The 18,416-nt window shown below is 37.9% G+C and overlaps 1 protein-coding gene across 1 annotated transcript; it reads right to left on the bottom strand.

Annotated features, from left to right (window-relative positions):
* Nucleotides 1-1,632: 1,632 nt before the first annotated feature.
* On the bottom strand, nt 1,633-16,763 carry NEPRO (nucleolus and neural progenitor protein). Its single transcript, XM_054577305.1, has 9 exons — nt 16,590-16,763; nt 12,803-12,957; nt 10,376-10,455; nt 9,884-10,015; nt 8,965-9,042; nt 7,304-7,665; nt 6,929-6,990; nt 4,595-4,854; nt 1,633-2,471 (listed from the first exon to the last, which is right to left on the bottom strand). Exons 1-9 carry the CDS (start codon nt 16,690-16,692, stop codon nt 2,015-2,017), a joined length of 1,689 nt encoding a protein of 562 aa, XP_054433280.1. The 5' UTR covers nt 16,693-16,763; the 3' UTR covers nt 1,633-2,014.
* Between the last annotated feature and the right edge of the window lie 1,653 nt (nt 16,764-18,416).

The raw sequence follows: 18,416 nt of genomic DNA, 5'->3' as shown, positions 1-18,416 counted from the left end.
TGCCACCAGATGTGATTAAATTGGTATTCACTATGACGACACTAACAGTAGTTTCTAATCTACCTTACCAGGTAAGTTATGGTTTTGTTTATTTTGCCTTTCACTTTTAAAAATTTAAAACGTTTGAATTTAAATTGTTTGGGAAAATAACTGATATAGACTACTACATTCCTTATAAATATATATAATCATTTTGTAGACACATCATATGAAGCTTTTTAACATTTTTCCCAGAATTGTAAGGAGCACAAGATGAGAAAAGGAGAGGAAAAAACTTACTCCAAGGGAACATTAATGAAATAGAAAAAAGTGCTAGCCTTTAGTCCAGTCAGGGCTTTATAATTTTACCTCCTTAGATAACTCACTAAACCACTCTGGTTTTTCCAATGAGGGATCATTTAAAACTGTAAAGGTTTTACTTTTGAACAATAATGCCACTTCAGATGAAGGAACCTAAGCCCAGGGAAACTCACTAGCTCAGCGGAGTCATGTGGAAGTAAAAGAATCAAGACTGGACCGTAAGTCTTAGATTCTTAGAAGCTGATGGCTATTTCTAGACTTGTCAGGAATGAGATCTCTTTGGTATTGTCCATGTTTGAAGGCATTTAGTAGCAACTACCACTTGGTAGGAAGCTAGGAGAAATGTAAACAATAAAAAGTCATTCAAGATTAAGAACTCAAATCAAGGTGTTCAGTCTTGGGGAAAGGAAGCTAAAGCAGTGTTTATCCAACTACACTTCAGGCTACTTAATGTACATCAAAATCACATGGGCACCTTATTAAACTTGCAAACTTCTGGCTCCATTCACTTCAGAAGGGACAGGGAGTCTGCACTTTTAAACAGCCCACATGGTGATTCTCAGTCTAATGTTTGAGTACCACTGGAATAGATTATGAGAGAAATGTGCAGAAAACAGGGAAAGAACAAGGCCAGATAAAGGAGGGAAATAAAATAGAAGAAAATGATAGGATGGCTGAGGAGAAAGATGCAGTACATACCAATGCATTATTTTATGTTTTCATGTCTGTAGGTAACATAAAACTTAAGGCTACAACCTACTTAACAAAGAGAAGCTTATTAACCTTTCTAGTAAGCTGGAACATTTGAAAAACTGAAACTTCACATTGAAAATATGTAAGATTTACCCTCTCAAAACAACAGACACGTGAATATCAGATGATAGCATCGGTCCCAAATTATAAATTTATGTTTAGCCTCATTCCTCGGACTATTCTGTGTCTCCTAGTTTTATTTTTTTAACTTTCTTACATACTTCTACTTTGTTATCCTATTGTAGCTCATGTATAACCATGAGTCACATTATATCCTCTTTAGAATCAGTCAGTTGTACCCTATTAAGCAAAAAAATCCCACAAACTTTTGAAAAATTCCAAAAGCATATTAACATGCTCTTCTATGAATTAAGGTGAACAAATAAAGTGAAATAATAGTTATGACCAGTCCCTGGTAATACAGTTAGTGCCAAACTTTTGAGTTCCTTAGATGTTCAATTCTAATGTATCAAGACAGCACTACCATTAGAAGCTACAGACCTGTTGTCCAGGACTTACCTGTATCAGAGCCAATAAGGTCAGAGTGGCCTCTTAGGCACTTCCTTGCTACTCCCGTTACTTATCTTAAGGCTTAAGGTAGGTTTTTGTAAACCTAATTATTCAGGTCTTAATTCCCTGGTAAGTCATAAAATTATTCAGTTCTCTAGTCAGGAAAGGAAATTACACCTGCTTTTGAAGGGCAGGATATGGTAGATTTTTCATTAACACCTGCCATTAAGTCCAAGTCAGATATGACTATTTAGTAGTAGTTAAATGATTAAATGACACAAAGCTACTATAAATGTTTATTGAATTGAAATGATCTATACAACATTGCACTAAATCACTTCTTCTCTGAGTCCATGTGGTGCATTCAGATCTGTGCAGGTCTCAAGAGTTTCACTTAAAATAGAACACTGGGCTAGTTTGCTGATCATTTAAAAGTCTCACATATCAGTATCTAAAGTCCCACTAAAGCAAAAATATCATCAATATCATCTGTCTCCTTAATGATTCCTGGTATATTTTCATTTATTTGTATCATTGTCCGTGGGTCAGTTTCATTTTCATTGCTCCATTTTAGATTTTCATGATTTTGTTTCTCCTTAGTTTGTAACACAGGATTTGAAGCACTGCTACTCAAGAGTTGCTTACTGTTAGGGTAGAGATTACTCCTATGATCTGTACAGTGTGAGAGTCTCCGTTTGCTGGGATCTGTAAAAGTCTGAGTCCCTTGGGAGGACTGCTGAACTTCCTTTAGAAGAATTGACTGCAACTTTCTCTGTGGTTTTCTCTGTCTCTGTAAAAATTTATTCTGTGATTTTATCAGTCTCAGATGATGCTTTGAAGTTTTGCTACTTGAGCCACGAAGGCAGTTGCAAATAGATGTTTTTATGCACTCTAGTTTCTTGGGCAAACTTTAAAGGACAGAGAGAAAGGAAAAATGTGAAATTGTTAAAATGCAGAGAAAACATTCCCAGAAACTTTTATCTTCTTTTTACCAACTTCCAACAGAAAATACACAATTTATGTAAGTCTCATGCCTGTGTACAACCCCAGAATCATGGTGAAAAATAAAGAAATAGGAGCTTCAACCCAAATCTGTTTTCAGAGCACTTCTCTCACTCAAGTTGCATGCAAATGTGTCTCCATTAATCCCAAAGTAGCTCCTATAATTACTAAGCAGGGTAGCTGAATGGTGAGATACCTCCATACTTTAGAGCGGGAGTTTTTTCCTGATAATTGCTCATTTGTTCATAATGTAATTAATAGGAATGGAACTAGAGAAAGGATGTGTCTCATAGAAAAAATCCGTGAGGGTGCTTTAGTCCGTTTCTGGATAAGGAACTTTGTGTTGTAGCATGAAATGAACAAGGACATAAGAATAAAAAGTGAAGAGGGAGTTTATATAAGAATGAGAAGACAGGTCTTCTGGCCCAAACTGACAGCAATTGAAATACCCAGTTTGTTTTATCTATGATCTTCAAGTTTGGGAATTCAGAACTCAAATAGCTGATTATTTTAGGTATTTCACTTCAGAATAGAGTGCACTGCCACAAAGTACACTGGTACCTTGCCAACCGCCTCGTTGTTTGTGACAGATTTCAAAAAGATTAGCATGGGTCTGTACTTCCTACTCCAACACCTTCTCCTTTTCCTTTTTAAACAGACAGAACTTTGTGGAAGCCCATTACAATGTTAGTAATTCATGATCTCTTATTTCCAAACTCCTTCCTTGTCTTAGTACAAGTGGTAATTTTTACGTGGGGAGAGGAGTATATTTCCCAATTGAAATGAAAATAGAAAGAATGAAAACAGAAGAATCAGAGGATCTGAATTGACTGCTAGGTCTCCAACACCCTAAGCAAAATCTTTCATTTCCTCATCTATAAAATGGGAATAAGACTGCCTACCCCACAGTTCTGTGGACATGTAGGTAGATTTAAAATGTAGTACAAATACATTATTGAAACAGCGAAAACAGGACAGTATGAAACAGCATTCATTACATTTTTGTGAGGAACAAAATAATGGTTTAACCTAATAAACACCAGTTTGTTATCTTTCTCATTAACTTTTAATGTTTATCATCTCTGCCTCATTTACGCCTGACTTTGAACCCAGTTTTGAACAGAACAAATCTCTCCATCTCAGGCCAAGTTTCCACTCTGAAAGAGATCCCTTTCAGAGGGCTCCAGCGTAAATGCCCATCCAGCAGCCCTGGCAGGGGTGGCTCTGTTGGCTGAGCATCATCCCACAAACCAAAAGGTCGGGTTCAATTCCCAATCAGGGCACATGCCTGAGTTGCCGGTTTGGTCCCTGCTCAGAACATGTGTATTTCTTGAAGGGTACATTAAAAACTGTTCAGAATGACTGCGTGGAATAAGGATCTTCATAGCCACTTGTGGCTGATATTGTTACCATGGGCAGCTATTATTTTTTCAGTAAGAATAAAACTCTAAACTGTCTAACTTCACGTATTATTTCAGGAATACTGGCTCACAATCAAATATGACCATCCTTAAGCAGTTCTATGAATGTAAGAAATCACAGGAAGGGAAGAAAATCAAAACATGGAGAGTCTAGCTCCAGTGAACAAATATCACCTAATCCTGACCTCAGAGTCTGGTGTGTGCCCGTGTAGAAGTCAGGCACCTTTTGCTTCTGCTCTTACACGCTCACCCTGCTGCACAGAAGCTGTGGGCAGACTGGCTGTCTTTCCTAATAAAACTAGAGCACTGTGAGGATTCTGTTTTACACATAATTGTATCCCCAGACCCTTCTAATACTTCGGAGTGAACAGATGGAAGAGTGAAGGGTATAAATGAGTAAGTCCAATTAACCAAGTTTATTCCTCCCAGTGATACTACACTGTCCAACAAAAGCAGCAGACAAAATTGCAGTTTGCATAGACCCCCTTTTTGCTACCCTTGGGCTATTACACATCCCATTCTACAGAAAGCGGACTTGACTATATATGCTTTTCCTCTTCTAAATGTCAACCAAAAAAAAAGGAATATAAGTTTTGTAATATACCTACCTATAACCTTGAGCTTCCACATGTTTAAGGCGGTTACTTTTAAGAAGTTTGTTGCCCAGAAAGGAAGCCTGGGCCTTGAGTTTTTTGCTCCTGCACCATAAAATCGCCATTTGGATTTCTTCAGAAAGTTGTAGGAAAGTCTCAGCCTCTTGGAATCTTTGCACAAAACTTTTGGCACAAGGAGTTCCTATCACTTTCTCAGAAGAATGTTCGGTTGCCTTTAGGTGGGATTGAGGACATTTAAGCTCAGAGCTGGCCTCCTGAAATATGGAAAGGTAAGAAATATGATTTGTTTCCGAATTATAAATATATGACAATAGAGAAAAATTGACTTACAGAGTATCCAAATTAGAAAATTTGTCTTTAAAGAAAAATGCTTTTAGTTCACTGTACTTTCCTTTTTGTCTTAAAAAACTTAAATTTTTATCCATTGCTCCTAACACAAGATTATTTTCCCCTGCTGTGGTACAACAGATCCCATCCATAGCTGAATTCAGTTGTACACAGGAAACAATATAAATATCCTAACACGTATCTCTTCTATCTACACATAAGAATAAAACTCCACATGATTAAATATTGGTCAAAGCCTATCTGGTGGGGAAAAAGAAATCACTGAGGAGTACTTTTCCTCTATATTAGTGGACTACCACAACTTGTTTTTCTCTCATTTCTGTACTGCGTCACCATCCTGAATGATGGGTTATAAATGTTACTGAAACGCATGAAGACAGGGATGACTGCCCAACATATGTTAAAAATGCTTAAATCTGTACCATTTTCAATTCTAATTCAGCCATCTTTTGATGTGGCACCTTTGTCTCTTCAATTCATCTCTGTGTCAAGTTTCAATTTTACCAACCTTTACTGTTTATGAAACTATGCCATCTACTAGGTATGCTTCCATCCTTCAGTCAAAGCTTACCTCCTTCCAAATTTCTTACCCTCGAGAATATGAAAGAGCAGTAGAGAATATAAAAGTAGGGACCTATCAGTACTTTGTGCTGTTGATTAGTAAAAGAAGTCTTCCCTAAAAGCAGACCAAGTATATCAATGCTAATTGCTAAAAATGCTGCAGTAATAGTCATGAACAAGAAGGACGCTGACCAACCAGCTTTAAAACCTAGGAATAGGTGGATGGACTATAGAAGTTTCAAGGGTCACAGAGACATAGTTCTTAAAACAGTTGGCAAAACTACTTTGGGGACTAATACCAAAGGTAATAAACAGATTACGAACCAATCTGCCTGCATCCAATCCCAGCTCTGCCCCCTATTTGCTGTGTAACCTGAGCAAGTTTCTTCTCCTTTCTATGCCTCAATTTTCTCACCTGACATATGGAAACAAAAACAGCACCTATCTCACAGGGCTTTTGTGAGGATTACGTAAGTTAAAATGTTTTGAACAATACCTAGCAAAGAGTAAATACTCTAGGTATGATACGTCAGTACATATTAGTATTATTATTGTTATTATTATTACTATTTCTCCCTCTGCAGCTCATGAATTGGACATAATGTAAATGCAAGCTGGAAGCCTTGTAAATGTACAAGAAAGTACTCTGACTTATGAGAAATTATTAAGAATTATTAAATTGAATGGAAGAAATAACCCATGAAGCAAATCAGAAAAATATATGTAAAGACAAAGGGTAATGTAAGTCAGGTAGTTACCAGATGAAGGAGGGTAACACTAACATACTTATCTGTTGTGGGGTCCAGAACAAACAGAATTTATAGACACTAAAAAGGGCAATCATGTTAAAACTTGAACCCTGATAGGAAAAAAGAAATAGAAGCTTCATGACAAAGGATGAGGATGATGATGATACTGAAAGTAGATAACATCTAACACCGCTTGAGTGCCTATTATACTCCTGACTCTGTACTGAACACTTTACATGCATTAAAACTGGCACAGCCCTATGAGGTATTTACTATCAGAAAACAGAGGTATGGGTAGGTCCAAAGGCTTACATAAGATCACACAATTAGTACAGACCAAATCCAGGACTCAAAGCATTTCTATCTGACTGCAAAGCCCATACTCTTAAGGTACAGTACAATCTACACCTACGATGGATCCTAGGGTCACTTTAAAATTCTAGCAAAACTCTTTATAAAATATTTTTGAAGGATTCTATTAACTGAATTAACTGGATGCACCAAAATCCCTTGGAGTGCCTCCATTCAAAAGCACAGACTGAGAACTAAGACGATACTAAGCTTAGGGCTAGGGATAAAAACAAAGGTAAGGTTCAGTCTCTATCCTTGGAAAGTGGCACCTACTCTGTAAATTAGCAGAAACCATAAGCTATATTAAAATAAGCCAAACCTGAATAGCTTTGTGTTTCAGCTGTTTGCAGAAGGCCCTCACATCAAATCCTGATGACTTTTCTGTGGAAATGGAAAGAACAAATACAGAAACTTAGGCATACTATTTTCAAATCAACAAATTCTGAAGTGCATGATGATATTTCTTGCCAAATTACTACAAAAGTAGTAAAGGAAGCAAGCAAAGAACTATGAAACAACAGAAACAACTTTAAATGCTCAAGCTTAGAAATCCACACAGGTATTACCATACCTCTCTAAAGATAATCAATATGAGTTAAAATTAAAAGGTATGGGATTTCTTCCTACACGATCCCTGATTATACTGTAATTTCAAGTTGTTTTTTTTAGTATGTGCCATATCAAAGCATATTACCTTTGAAGATTTTCTTATTCTTTACTGGCTCTCCAAGATCTACAATGTTCTGTAGATTGATCTTCATTTGTGTTGCTCTTTTGGAAATTCTAAGTAAAGTTTCTTCACTGCACCTTAGCGACTGCTCTTTTGTTAAGAACAGTTTATTCAGCAATTTAGTTACTCCTTTAGCTGCAAAAGCTGCAGGCATTTTTTTCTTAAAGACCTCAAAATAGGGCTGTCCTAAAAATTCAACAATATCAGAAGGAAAGGTAAAATCTTTGAAGTAAGGCAATGGTTGAATCCTAGAGACCTCTTGAAGCAATCCAAACAATGGCTCATATAAATAAATCAGCCTTTTTAAAACACCTTTATAGAAAACCCTAGAGAAAAAAATAGGAGCTCATGAATTAACCATTAAGTACAATTTGCAGATTATATAATAACAATTCAAAGCTGAAAATAAATGCCTATCAATCTGCCATTACATATTAAATTTAAAAAAACCCTATAGCACATATTTGTAAATAGCCAGATAATGTTAGCCTTAACAGAAAAAGTCAAGTGCAAAAGTATTACTTAAAACTAAAGTACTAAATAGAACACTGTCTCAGATGATGTGCATCAAATCTTAAGTATAGTTTTATCTAGAAATGGTGAGATTTAAGGTAAATTTCAGGTTTTTCACCTATTTTTTCTACTTTTTAAAATTTCTTAAACTAAGCATGTATCATCATTATAATCAGCAAAACTTGTTATTTTCATTATAGAAAATAAAAATGAGTGTTTGACATTGAAAATAATGACTAATTTTAATATTGTTACCTCTAAGAATAAGCAGAATAAAAAACAGGATGATTCGTAATAGTGCTTAAGATATACAGGTTAAGATAGCAAAGCAAGATTTTTAATCTCCAAAGACAGAATTTTGTTTTAGTTTTAATTCAAATTAGAGCTAAACATCCCAATTATCTAAAATGGCCCAAAAGAGGTACATTTACAAATATGGGAAGATTCTGAGTCCAATTATATATACTGAGAGATGCAAGAGAACGTCTCTTTGGTTTGCTGCCAGTACCAGTGTTCTTTACATCAACTAACTACACTCAAAAAGCAGTGGTGTGTCTTCCCAGACCCATGCATTCTAGTCCTGGAGCAGAAAAGGGCTCTGCATTACTCATAGTTCTTGTTTGCAGAGCACAGAAATGGCTCTAGTTAATTAAGTAATAAAAGTGTTTAGTAAAAAGGAAACAAAAAGCAGTGGTATTTCAGGTGAAAAAATAAAAATCTGGAGCACATAAGGTCACTGCCATTAAAAATTAGAAATGTAGAGGCAAAAAAAGTGATTGTGTACCCAGGAATACCTTCATTTTAAATGGGCCAGTAGCTGTATGATTATGGCAACCATTTTTTTATTATTCCAGTTGCTAATCCTAGTGATTTTATTTGCTTGTTTAGTGTTGAAGTGATCGCTTGGCTTCAGATTTAAAGCCTCATCTTTTGACATAATCATCTACAAATTTAGCTTCCAAATCCACTCCACATAAACTCTGATCAAATGAAACAGGGCTCCGGCAACTTCAGCATCCCATGGGAAAACATATGCAAACCAATGAGAAACCTCGGCTGAGTTAAAGAGATGAAAAAGAAATGAAGGATTTCAAAGGTGTGTACATACATACCACAATCTGCTCACCAACCCAACCATCACAAGGTTTAAAATAATGAATTCTTGCAAACCTAGGTGTTTCACAGTCAGGCTGCAGGATCAAGTTAAAGTTGGAAAACAAAACCAAAGCAATTTGTATTTTTAAGTTACATTTATGAAAAAACTAAATTGGAAATAGAATGTTCTTGAGGAATTAATGCCTTAAAAAATGTTCTATTTAACTCATGGAAATTTAAAAATAAAGTAATATACACTCTGCTAGAGGTCTCATTATTAAATTTAATTTCTAAGGTTTAGTTTCTTTTTGTGTTTTCTTTAATTTTCACCTCTTTCTTCTTCTTTGTTTTGTTTGTTGCTAAGGTTTAGTTTCCCAAATTAAGAATTTCTAACTGTCCAACGACCCTTAGGATAATAAATACTAGAGCAAGAAAAGCAATCTCTGGCAATGGTTGCATCAGGTAATTCCAGGGAAAAGGTCAAGAAGCAAAATTTTGGGAGGGAGTACAGGGGGACTAAAACATAATGTAAAAAAATACAATAAAGATTAAATACAAAAAAAAAAATTTTAGAATTCCCATAGGGCCTTGGCCAGGTGGCTGAGTTGGTTGGAACATCATCCCATACATCAAGAAGGTGGCGGTTCGATTCCTGGTCAGGGCACATGCCTAAGTTGCGGGTGTACACAGGAAGCAACCAGCTGATGTGAGGCATCGATGTCTCTCTCTTCCTCTCTCCCATTCTCTCCCCTACCCTTCCTCTCTCTAAAATCAATAAAACTTATCCTCAGGTAAGGATTAAAAAAAAAAAAAAAATTCCCTATTGGTTGTAACACCTACAGATTCCCCTGCCAAGCTTTCAAACAGAAATAGTACTACACTTATCCAAACAATTCCAGTTAAGAAGGTACAGTATTTCAATTAATTCAAGGATACAGAAAAGTCTTGCAGCAACAGTCCAACAAGCGAAGTAACAGTTTACAGGCTCCCAAAATCTTCATCAGCACCAATTCCACCACTGGTTGGCTGGGGATAACACACACTTTGGTAGTTAAAGGCTGATTTCCACTTGAAAAAAAAAAAGAGAAAAGTATATTACTTTCATTATTACATATAAAAGCACTTATTACAGCAGTTTTCAACTGCAGAGCTGCTTTAAGCTCAATTTGAGTTCTGCTATTACTGAAGTTTATAGACACTGATGTTTCAATATAATCTAACCATGTTCCAGATTTAAAGTCACACCAGGCCCACCCAGAAGCCAACAACGGGAGATTACAATACCACGTGTCCCTTATTGAAACAAAATTTGTTGAGCTGAGGTATAATTGGTTGTATTCCAACACCAAGCAGAAAAAAATCCAAAGGGAGATCACAGAGACAGAGTTCCCACCACAAAGCCCATCACAGAGCAATTGGACCACTTACCTGGAAGAAAATAACTCAGACAGATCTTGAATTGAACCCTCCAAATTCATGTTTTTCAAACGTTTTAAACATTGTTCAACCTGAAAGGGAAAGAGCCACTCACATTCATGTATATATAATACAAACAAAGCCAAAGATGTGACCAGCAAAGCTGTACGTTCCATGAGAACAATGCATCTGGTCCATTTTATCTACAACTGCAACTCAGTACTGTGTACTGAGTAGGCATTTAATAGCATTTTTTATCCAAAAAAAAAAAAAAGAAAAAAGAAAAAAAAAGGTGAGAACCATTCATTAAACAAAATGTAGTAAGAACTCTGTAGTCCTCACACAATACCACATAAAGGGTATGCATGGGACTGCATCCAGGCTGAAGGATGGATGGTCACGATACTGGCAGAGATAACATCTTACTAGAGCTGCATATATGCTACTAAAAATTCAATCCAAGTTACAGATACTCTCTTAACAGGATGGTTTTCAGAACAATGGACACAACAATACCTAAGTTCTCTGGGGTTAGCTCTTGATCATTTTTTAATTCTGAACACTATCCTTTGAGAGAAGTATTGACAAACCACGACAGTAAAGCACCTGGGAAACATAGTAAGTGACCTGTGGTTCAAAAGAGTAGGAGGCAGATTTTTGAGAAGTTTAGCAAGGAAGAGAGCACATGGAGGAACATAAGAACAGTCTTTATATACTCCTAAGTATTGTTACACAGAAGAGGAATCAAGAATATTTTCTATGCTCCATTGGGGGAACATTAAGTGGAGCTAATTGTGTTATCTAGCTTTTGAAGGTAGAAAAAAGAAATCTTAAAATAGATGAAAGTTGTTTGTGATATGTTAAGAAGATATAAGGCAGTAGCAGTAATAGTAACAGTAGTTGCAGCAGCAGCATTAGACATGTTCCCTGTTCTAAGGGATTGAAGGGAACATACACATGTACACAGGTACCTGTAGTGCAACACAGACTGCGCTAAATGCCATAAGAGAAGAACAAATGGAGGCCAAGAATCACAAAAGAGAAGGACTTCAACTTCACTAATCAGAAGAATACAACTTAAAATGAGATTACCATAATATACACTCATGTTCCCCTTTGGGAAGAAGTTATTACTGCTGGGAAGGCTTGAAATGGGACTTACAAGAGGAGAAAGCCTTTAACAGACAGGGATGGAAGGACTAGGCATTCCAAACATACAGGACCAGGTAAGCAAAGGCTCAGGTGAGGGAACAAACATGGAGAGGACTCATGAAGAATTCAGGTTCCCTGGAGTGTAAAGCAGCAGAAAGCAATAGAGAACTAGGAAAACTGCAGCCCATGGAGATCTCATAAGCCAACCTAAGACGTTTGGTTTTTATTCAGGAGGCAATGGAGAACCACTAAAAACCAAAGCTGTGTTTTAGGATGATTAATCTGATTTTGCTTTATAGAATATACTAGAGTGGAGGAAAGATCAGTTAGAATAGCAAGGCAACTGAAGGTTCACAAGGTTAAAAAAAGATGCAGCCAGAACTAAAAGAACAAACTAGATCCCAAGAGACTTTTGAGTGATCAATTGACTAGATGGCAGACCTACATAAAAGGAAGGAGCAGAGAAAAAGGAACACCAAATTTTTCTGACTACATAATTACTCACGACTTGGAATCCAGGAGGAGAAATGTGTTTAATCTGGGATTAAAGACTCAGAAAGGTAAAAGCTGTCCAAATACAAAACTTAGGGAAAGACCTTGATCCCAAGTTTTTCTTTGATGAAGAAATCATCTTTTTTACCTTAAGTAATGGGAACAGAAAATTAACCAGAGAATATGAATCTGTAAATTTAGAGACTGTGTCTTTATCACCCCTGTATACCAAGTACCAAGCACAGTACTTTCTGACACACAGAAAGTTACAAAAAATACTTGCAGAATAGAAAGAATCAATGAATGAGAATATAAAGAACCTAGATTAGGAGGCTCTACTCTTTGGTGTAGTCCCTAAACTGGAGGGCCCGATTTTGTCTTAAACTCTAAAATTACATGAAACTACTTTATACAACTTGTATACACCCATTTACTCTAATATATTACCAATTAGATTATGCACCCCACAATAAATAAACTACAACTTGGCTCTTTTTATGATTTTAGGATACTGACTATGCCCAGGAAATTTTCTTAATTTAATACTTTGTCTTGATCAAATCACTGCATCTTTGAACTAGGCAAAGGCACTGTAACTTATTATAGATTGTGTATAATGGAAAAAACTTTTAGTAAAAATTACACACTAGAAACAAGGCTGGGAAAGAATTAAATTTCTTATAAGTCACAAGTAATTTACTCAGTTTCCATAAATAACAAAATATTGAGTAGTAGTGTGATCTCCACCTTCATCAAGTAAACATGTTCTGTCTCAAGCACAGGCTTCTTCCTTACCTGTTTCAGGGCCAAATGAGGTTTGTGGCGGCCCATTCTGTTGTGATTGCTGTAAAGGACTGCACATAACACATCTGTTTCTGCATCTAAGGTTTGGCTCTTCAGTGACAGTGTGACAAGAGAGCATTCTTTAATTACAGCTGCAATACAAAGGGCTAAAGCAGAGAACTTTAATAAGACTTAGTATGTATTTCTACATTAAGTATATTATTTAAAAAATACACTGAAAGAAGTATCTTTCCTTTTTCGTTTTAAAGCAGTAATTTTTTTGTTTTACAGCATCTCATGGCACACATAAACTAATTACTAAAATTCTGCAGCACACCAAAAAATACTTTTTCCTGATCTGACAAAAAAATAGATTCCATTTTGATTCATTCACACTGGACAGCTATTGTGTTGGCTTTTTTTTTTTTTTTTTTTTTTGACAAGCTAAGGCAAAAGAGGTCAGTGCCCCTGACTGGTCAGGTATTGAATGTTTTAGAAATTCTTGCAGCACACAAGTGTGCCTGCCATAGCACACTCATTGAAAATTGCTATTTTAAAGGAATGAAGAAGAAATAAATAATCAGCCTTAACTGTAAAGATATAATTAATGATTCTAAGTATGTGAGAAGTTGGAAAATAGTGACAGATGATATAAAGTCCAGAAATCGAGAGAATGTCTGTTAAACAAGTATGCATATCTTTACATCACATTTTTATGATTTTAATCTTTAATCTTTCTGAATGCTTTTCATTTGGTGCACTCTTAACATCCTAAGTACCTTGAATGTGGGGCACATGTTGTATACTTCTCTGAATCCCCCATTTTGTTATGCACAAAAGCAAGACAGAGTGTATTAATTCATGTTCTTACCAGTGAAAGATACCATACTTCAGTACCACTTTAAGGTAAGAATATATTATGAGAAACTAGCATGGCAACTGGAAATTACTTGATGAATGCCTGACTGAATGAGGGCTCAGCAGAAAGAGATAAGCACTTCCAAATCAGAAAAGCTGTATTCTGGTCCTGGCCAGGTAGCTCAGTTGATTGGAGCACCATCCCATACACCAAAAGGTCACAGGTTCAATTCCCAGTCAGGGTACATACCTCAGATTTGTATTCAATCCCACACACAGCAGAGGCAACCATCAATGTTTCTCTCTCTGCACCCCGCCCCCACCCTTCCTCTCTAAAATCAGAAAACATGTCCCAGAGTGAGGATTAAAAAACAAACAAAAAAGTGCTAAAAAAGAAAATCTGTGTGTTCTGTATGGCTCTAAGGACAGCACTGCCATCCTGGATGGAAGTAACACAAAAAAAGCAGATTTCTACACACTTGCTTTTGCTCCAGCTACATGAAGCCAGAATTGATTGTGTTGGGGATGGGGAGTGAGTTGATGAATTTCCACACCTGGCAGGAATCCCATTAAGGAATTTCTGAATAGAGGAAGAAGGAAGATAATCTGTAAACTGCATAGGATGTGTGAACGAGGATGTGATAATTAGATGGGTTAAAAGCCACTGATGTTATTATCAACTATCATTTAAGTGTTTATTTACCATATCGGGCACTGTTCCAAATGCTTTACCTGTAAAATTAACTCTTTTATTCCTCAAAATAGCCCAGAGGCAAGTACTATTTTTATCCCCGTTTGAAAATGAGTTGAGGCACAGCAATTTTCAACTTGTGTGTCAGAAAAATTTTTTTAGTTGTATTTTATTGTTTATGCTAATACAGCTGTCCCCACTTTTTCCCCCTTTGCCCACCTCCACCCAGCCCCCTCTCCCTCAGGCCATCCCCACACCATTGTCCATGTCTATGGGTTATGCATACATGTTTTTTAGCTAATCAATTCCTTCACCTTCTTTCATGCAGTCTCCCCATATGCCCTCCAAAGGTTGTCAGTCTGTTCCACATAACTATACTCTGGTTTCTATTCTGTTTATTAGTTTGTTAGTTTACTTTGTTTAGTAGAATCCACATATAAGTGAGATCCTATGGTATGTGTCTTTCACTGACTGGCTTATTTCAATTGGCATAAGTCTCCAGGTCTATACACGCTGTCACAAAAGGTTAAAAGGTCCTTTTTTACTGCTCTGTAGTATTCCATTGTATAAATGTATTACAGCTTTTTTAATCCATTCATCTCCTGATGGGTACACGGGCTGTTTCCAGATCTTGGCTATTGTAAATAATACTGCTATGAACAAAGCAGTGCCTATATTCTTTTGTATTGGTGTTTCAGGATCCTTAGGATATAATCCCAGCAGAGGAATCGCCAGATCAATAGGCAGTTCCATTTTTAGTTTTTTGAGGAAATTCCATACTGTTTTCTGCAGTGGCTCCACTAGTCTGTATTCCCACCAACAGTACACTAGGGTTCCCTCTTCTCCATATCCTTGGCGCAAGAATTTTTAAAACATGCAATACCTGACAGTTTAGTCTGGGGCACTGACCTCTTTTCCATTAGATTGTTAAGTTAAAAAAATAACAAAACACAATAGCTGTCCGGTGTGAATCAATCAAAACTATAACTGTTTTTTGTCAGATCAGCAAAAAATATATATTTTTGGTGCGCCACAGAATTTCAGTAATTAGTATATGTGTGCCAAAAGATGAAAAAGGTTGAAAATCGCTGGGTTAGACAATGACAATTCCCAGCAACGGGAAAAGTCAGAATTCAAACTTACGCAATCTGGCTGCACGCCCTACTGCCGAAAAATGGCAATACCATGATACATTGGTAACACATTTTAGTTTCAGAGCACTCTCCCCTGTACTAGACTTATGGGGTGACCACTTTGTAAGTTACATATTTAATCACTTATGGTATACCTGAAACTATGTAATACGTCAACTGTAATTGAAAGTTCAAAAGAATGTTAAACTAATCTGCTATCACTCTGCCAACTTCTTTTTCCAAGTTCGTTTTTAACTATAAATATTGCTGTTTGATATATTAAATTTTAAACTTCTCTGTGGTCAAAAAAAATGCTTGTTTATGTCCATTCTAAACATAGTCAGTGACTATATTTTTAAAATCAATAGCTGGGCACACTGTCTGCCAAACAGGATTATGCAATTATTCATTTTGTATGGATTGCTTGAGTGCCTACTGTATACCAGGTACTGTACTAGTTTCTGGGTATACAATGATGAACTAGAGTCGCACAGGGTGATCAAAGGGCAGAACATTTAAAATTGAAACTACTTGAGAAAATCTAGATTTACCGTTGTAATTATACATCGTAACTTGTTGGATATGACCAATAAAAATAAAACATAAAGAAGAGCATCATTAGAGGCTCCCAACAACAGCTGATGGGTAGGGAAGACTAACCCCATTTTACAAATGAGGAACCAAAGGCCCAGAAAGACTGCGGTTTAAGTCCGGAGTCCCTAAGTGACCCCCTCCGGCTGCTCCCAGGCAGAGGTCCGAAACTGACGGAAGGTAAAGCAGGCTCAGGATGGCCTGAGTGAGCACAGGGTTCCCACGCAGCACTCTTCGTGACTCTGGCCGCGTCTGCCTCCGTCGGCCGCCTCGACACGGGGCTGGGCCGTGCGCCTGGGCCTTGAGCTCGCTCCAGCGCTGCAGGCACAGCAGGTCAAGGGGGGGCTGCGAAACCACAAGCCCTCCAAAACTCCAAGGGAAACTCCGAGCCAAGAATACCCTCCCCCAAACCGAACTCCTTCCCAGCGCCCCGCGGACTGCGGAAGTCCCGCCCCCCGCGCACGTGCGTCGGCAGGGCCGGACACCACCTCCGAAATGCCTGTCCGCTCACGGTCGCCTCACTCACCAAGGGCCTTGCCGGGGTCCTGCACTGTCACTGTGCTGTGGCTCCCCGCCTTGGGGATTCTCACGCGGTTCCAAGGCTCCGGGCCCTGCAGCACCACAGCCATCTGCGAGGCGGGGAGGGGCCGGGAAGGCGGAGCTGAGCGACACCCCTGCAGCCACCGAAGGTGGGGAGAGGAAACGAGACGAAGTCTGTGGAGGAGGGAAGAAGAGGGAAAGGGGTGGAGCTGGGGCGGGGCCAGAGGCGGAGCGCGGAGAGTGGGCGGGTCCCTCAAGGAATCCTGGACCAAACCCAGTGATGTAGAAAGGACCCAGGTAGTCTCCGAAACCTGGACGCGTCATTTGGGAGAGCTTTGAGGGGAAAGCCCTATCCTGAAACTACTCAATCAGAATCTCGGAGATGGGGAGAGGAATTTGCATTTTTTATGCTTACCCGCAGGGGGTTTTAAAGCACAACCAAGTTGGAACTCCGGTAGTTGAAAGCATTTTACACATTTGGAAACTGAGGCCGAGAGTTGGGTTGGTGCAGGCACCCCCAACTCTGCCTCAGACCTTAGGGGAACAAGCAGAAATGAAGAGGATTATGAGAAGTGTAGAATTCGTTAACACAGGAGTGATATAGTTTGAGATAGTCAGGTCTCCTCTATCTTGAGCAATAGCAAAACCGCAATCACATTAAAGAAACTTGGAAGTTGGCTGACTATCAATTCCATCCTCAATATCCAAGACTAGACAGTATTTCAAGCTCTGCCGAATCTCACCTCATTATTATCTTTTAAGTACTTCATTTATCTTCAATCACACTGATGCCACCTTACTTAAGTGGTTAAAACTCCTACAGTAATGTATTAGAGAGGCAGTTTGTGGGTTCTGAAGACAAACTGCCAAGGTCCTAATTAAAGTTCTGCCTGTTTACTGGCTCTGTGATCTCAGGAAAGTTACTTAACTCCTCCAAACCTTAGTATCCCTATAGTAAAATGAGAAGAAGTATAATAGTCTCTACCTCACAGACTTGTAAATTCATTAGAACAGTGCCTGGCATAGATATATTTGCCAGAATTAATATTGTTGATATTATTTCTAATGTTTAATACAATTAGCATTGTCTTATTGAAATACTTCCCATGCTCCGTGTGTGCCTTGCACTCACTAACTTCTCTACCTGGATCATCCTTCTGAAACACAATCTCCCTTCATCAGCTCTGGTGTCATCACCTCTGGGTAACTTTTCCTGAACATTCCTCACCCATTCCACATCTTGATATAGAGACCCCTTTATGTACTACAGTGTCTTATGTTGGCATCTGTTAGCTTCCTACTGCTGCTATACCAAATTACTACAAACATAGTCACAATAACAATATAATCATTACATTTCTGAAGGTCAGAAGTCCAAAATCAATCTTACTGACTAAAGAGAGACTGATAAATGAGACTATAGCAGGGCTAGTTCCTTCTGGGGGCGCTAGTGAAGAATTCACTTCCTTGCTTTTTCTAGCTTCTAGAGGCCACCTGCATTTTCTGGTTCATGTCTCCATCCTCTATTTTCTAACTGTAGCGTAGTCTCTTCCAGTCTCCTTCCACCCTCTGTCTCATCCTCTTACCTGCCTCCCTCTTAAAAGGACCCTGATGATTACATTGAGTCCACCAAAATAATGGGGTAATCTCCCCATCTCAGAAAACTTAATTTCATCAAATCTGTTTTGCAATGTAAACTAATATATTCACGGATTCTGGGGATTACGATGCGGACATTATTGGGGGAGACATTATTCAGCCTCCCACAGACTCACAAAATTTGCCTCATTTTATTGTATTAATTGTGTGTCTC

Source organism: Pteronotus mesoamericanus, unplaced genomic scaffold (assembly GCF_021234165.1).
Source record: "Pteronotus mesoamericanus isolate MK-2021 breed Mesoamerican mustached bat unplaced genomic scaffold, CSHL_Meso_final contig_42, whole genome shotgun sequence".
NCBI lineage: Eukaryota > Metazoa > Chordata > Mammalia > Chiroptera > Mormoopidae > Pteronotus > Pteronotus mesoamericanus.
The sequence above is the reverse complement of the archived record's forward strand: the minus strand, read 5'-3'. Positions and strand labels throughout refer to the sequence as shown.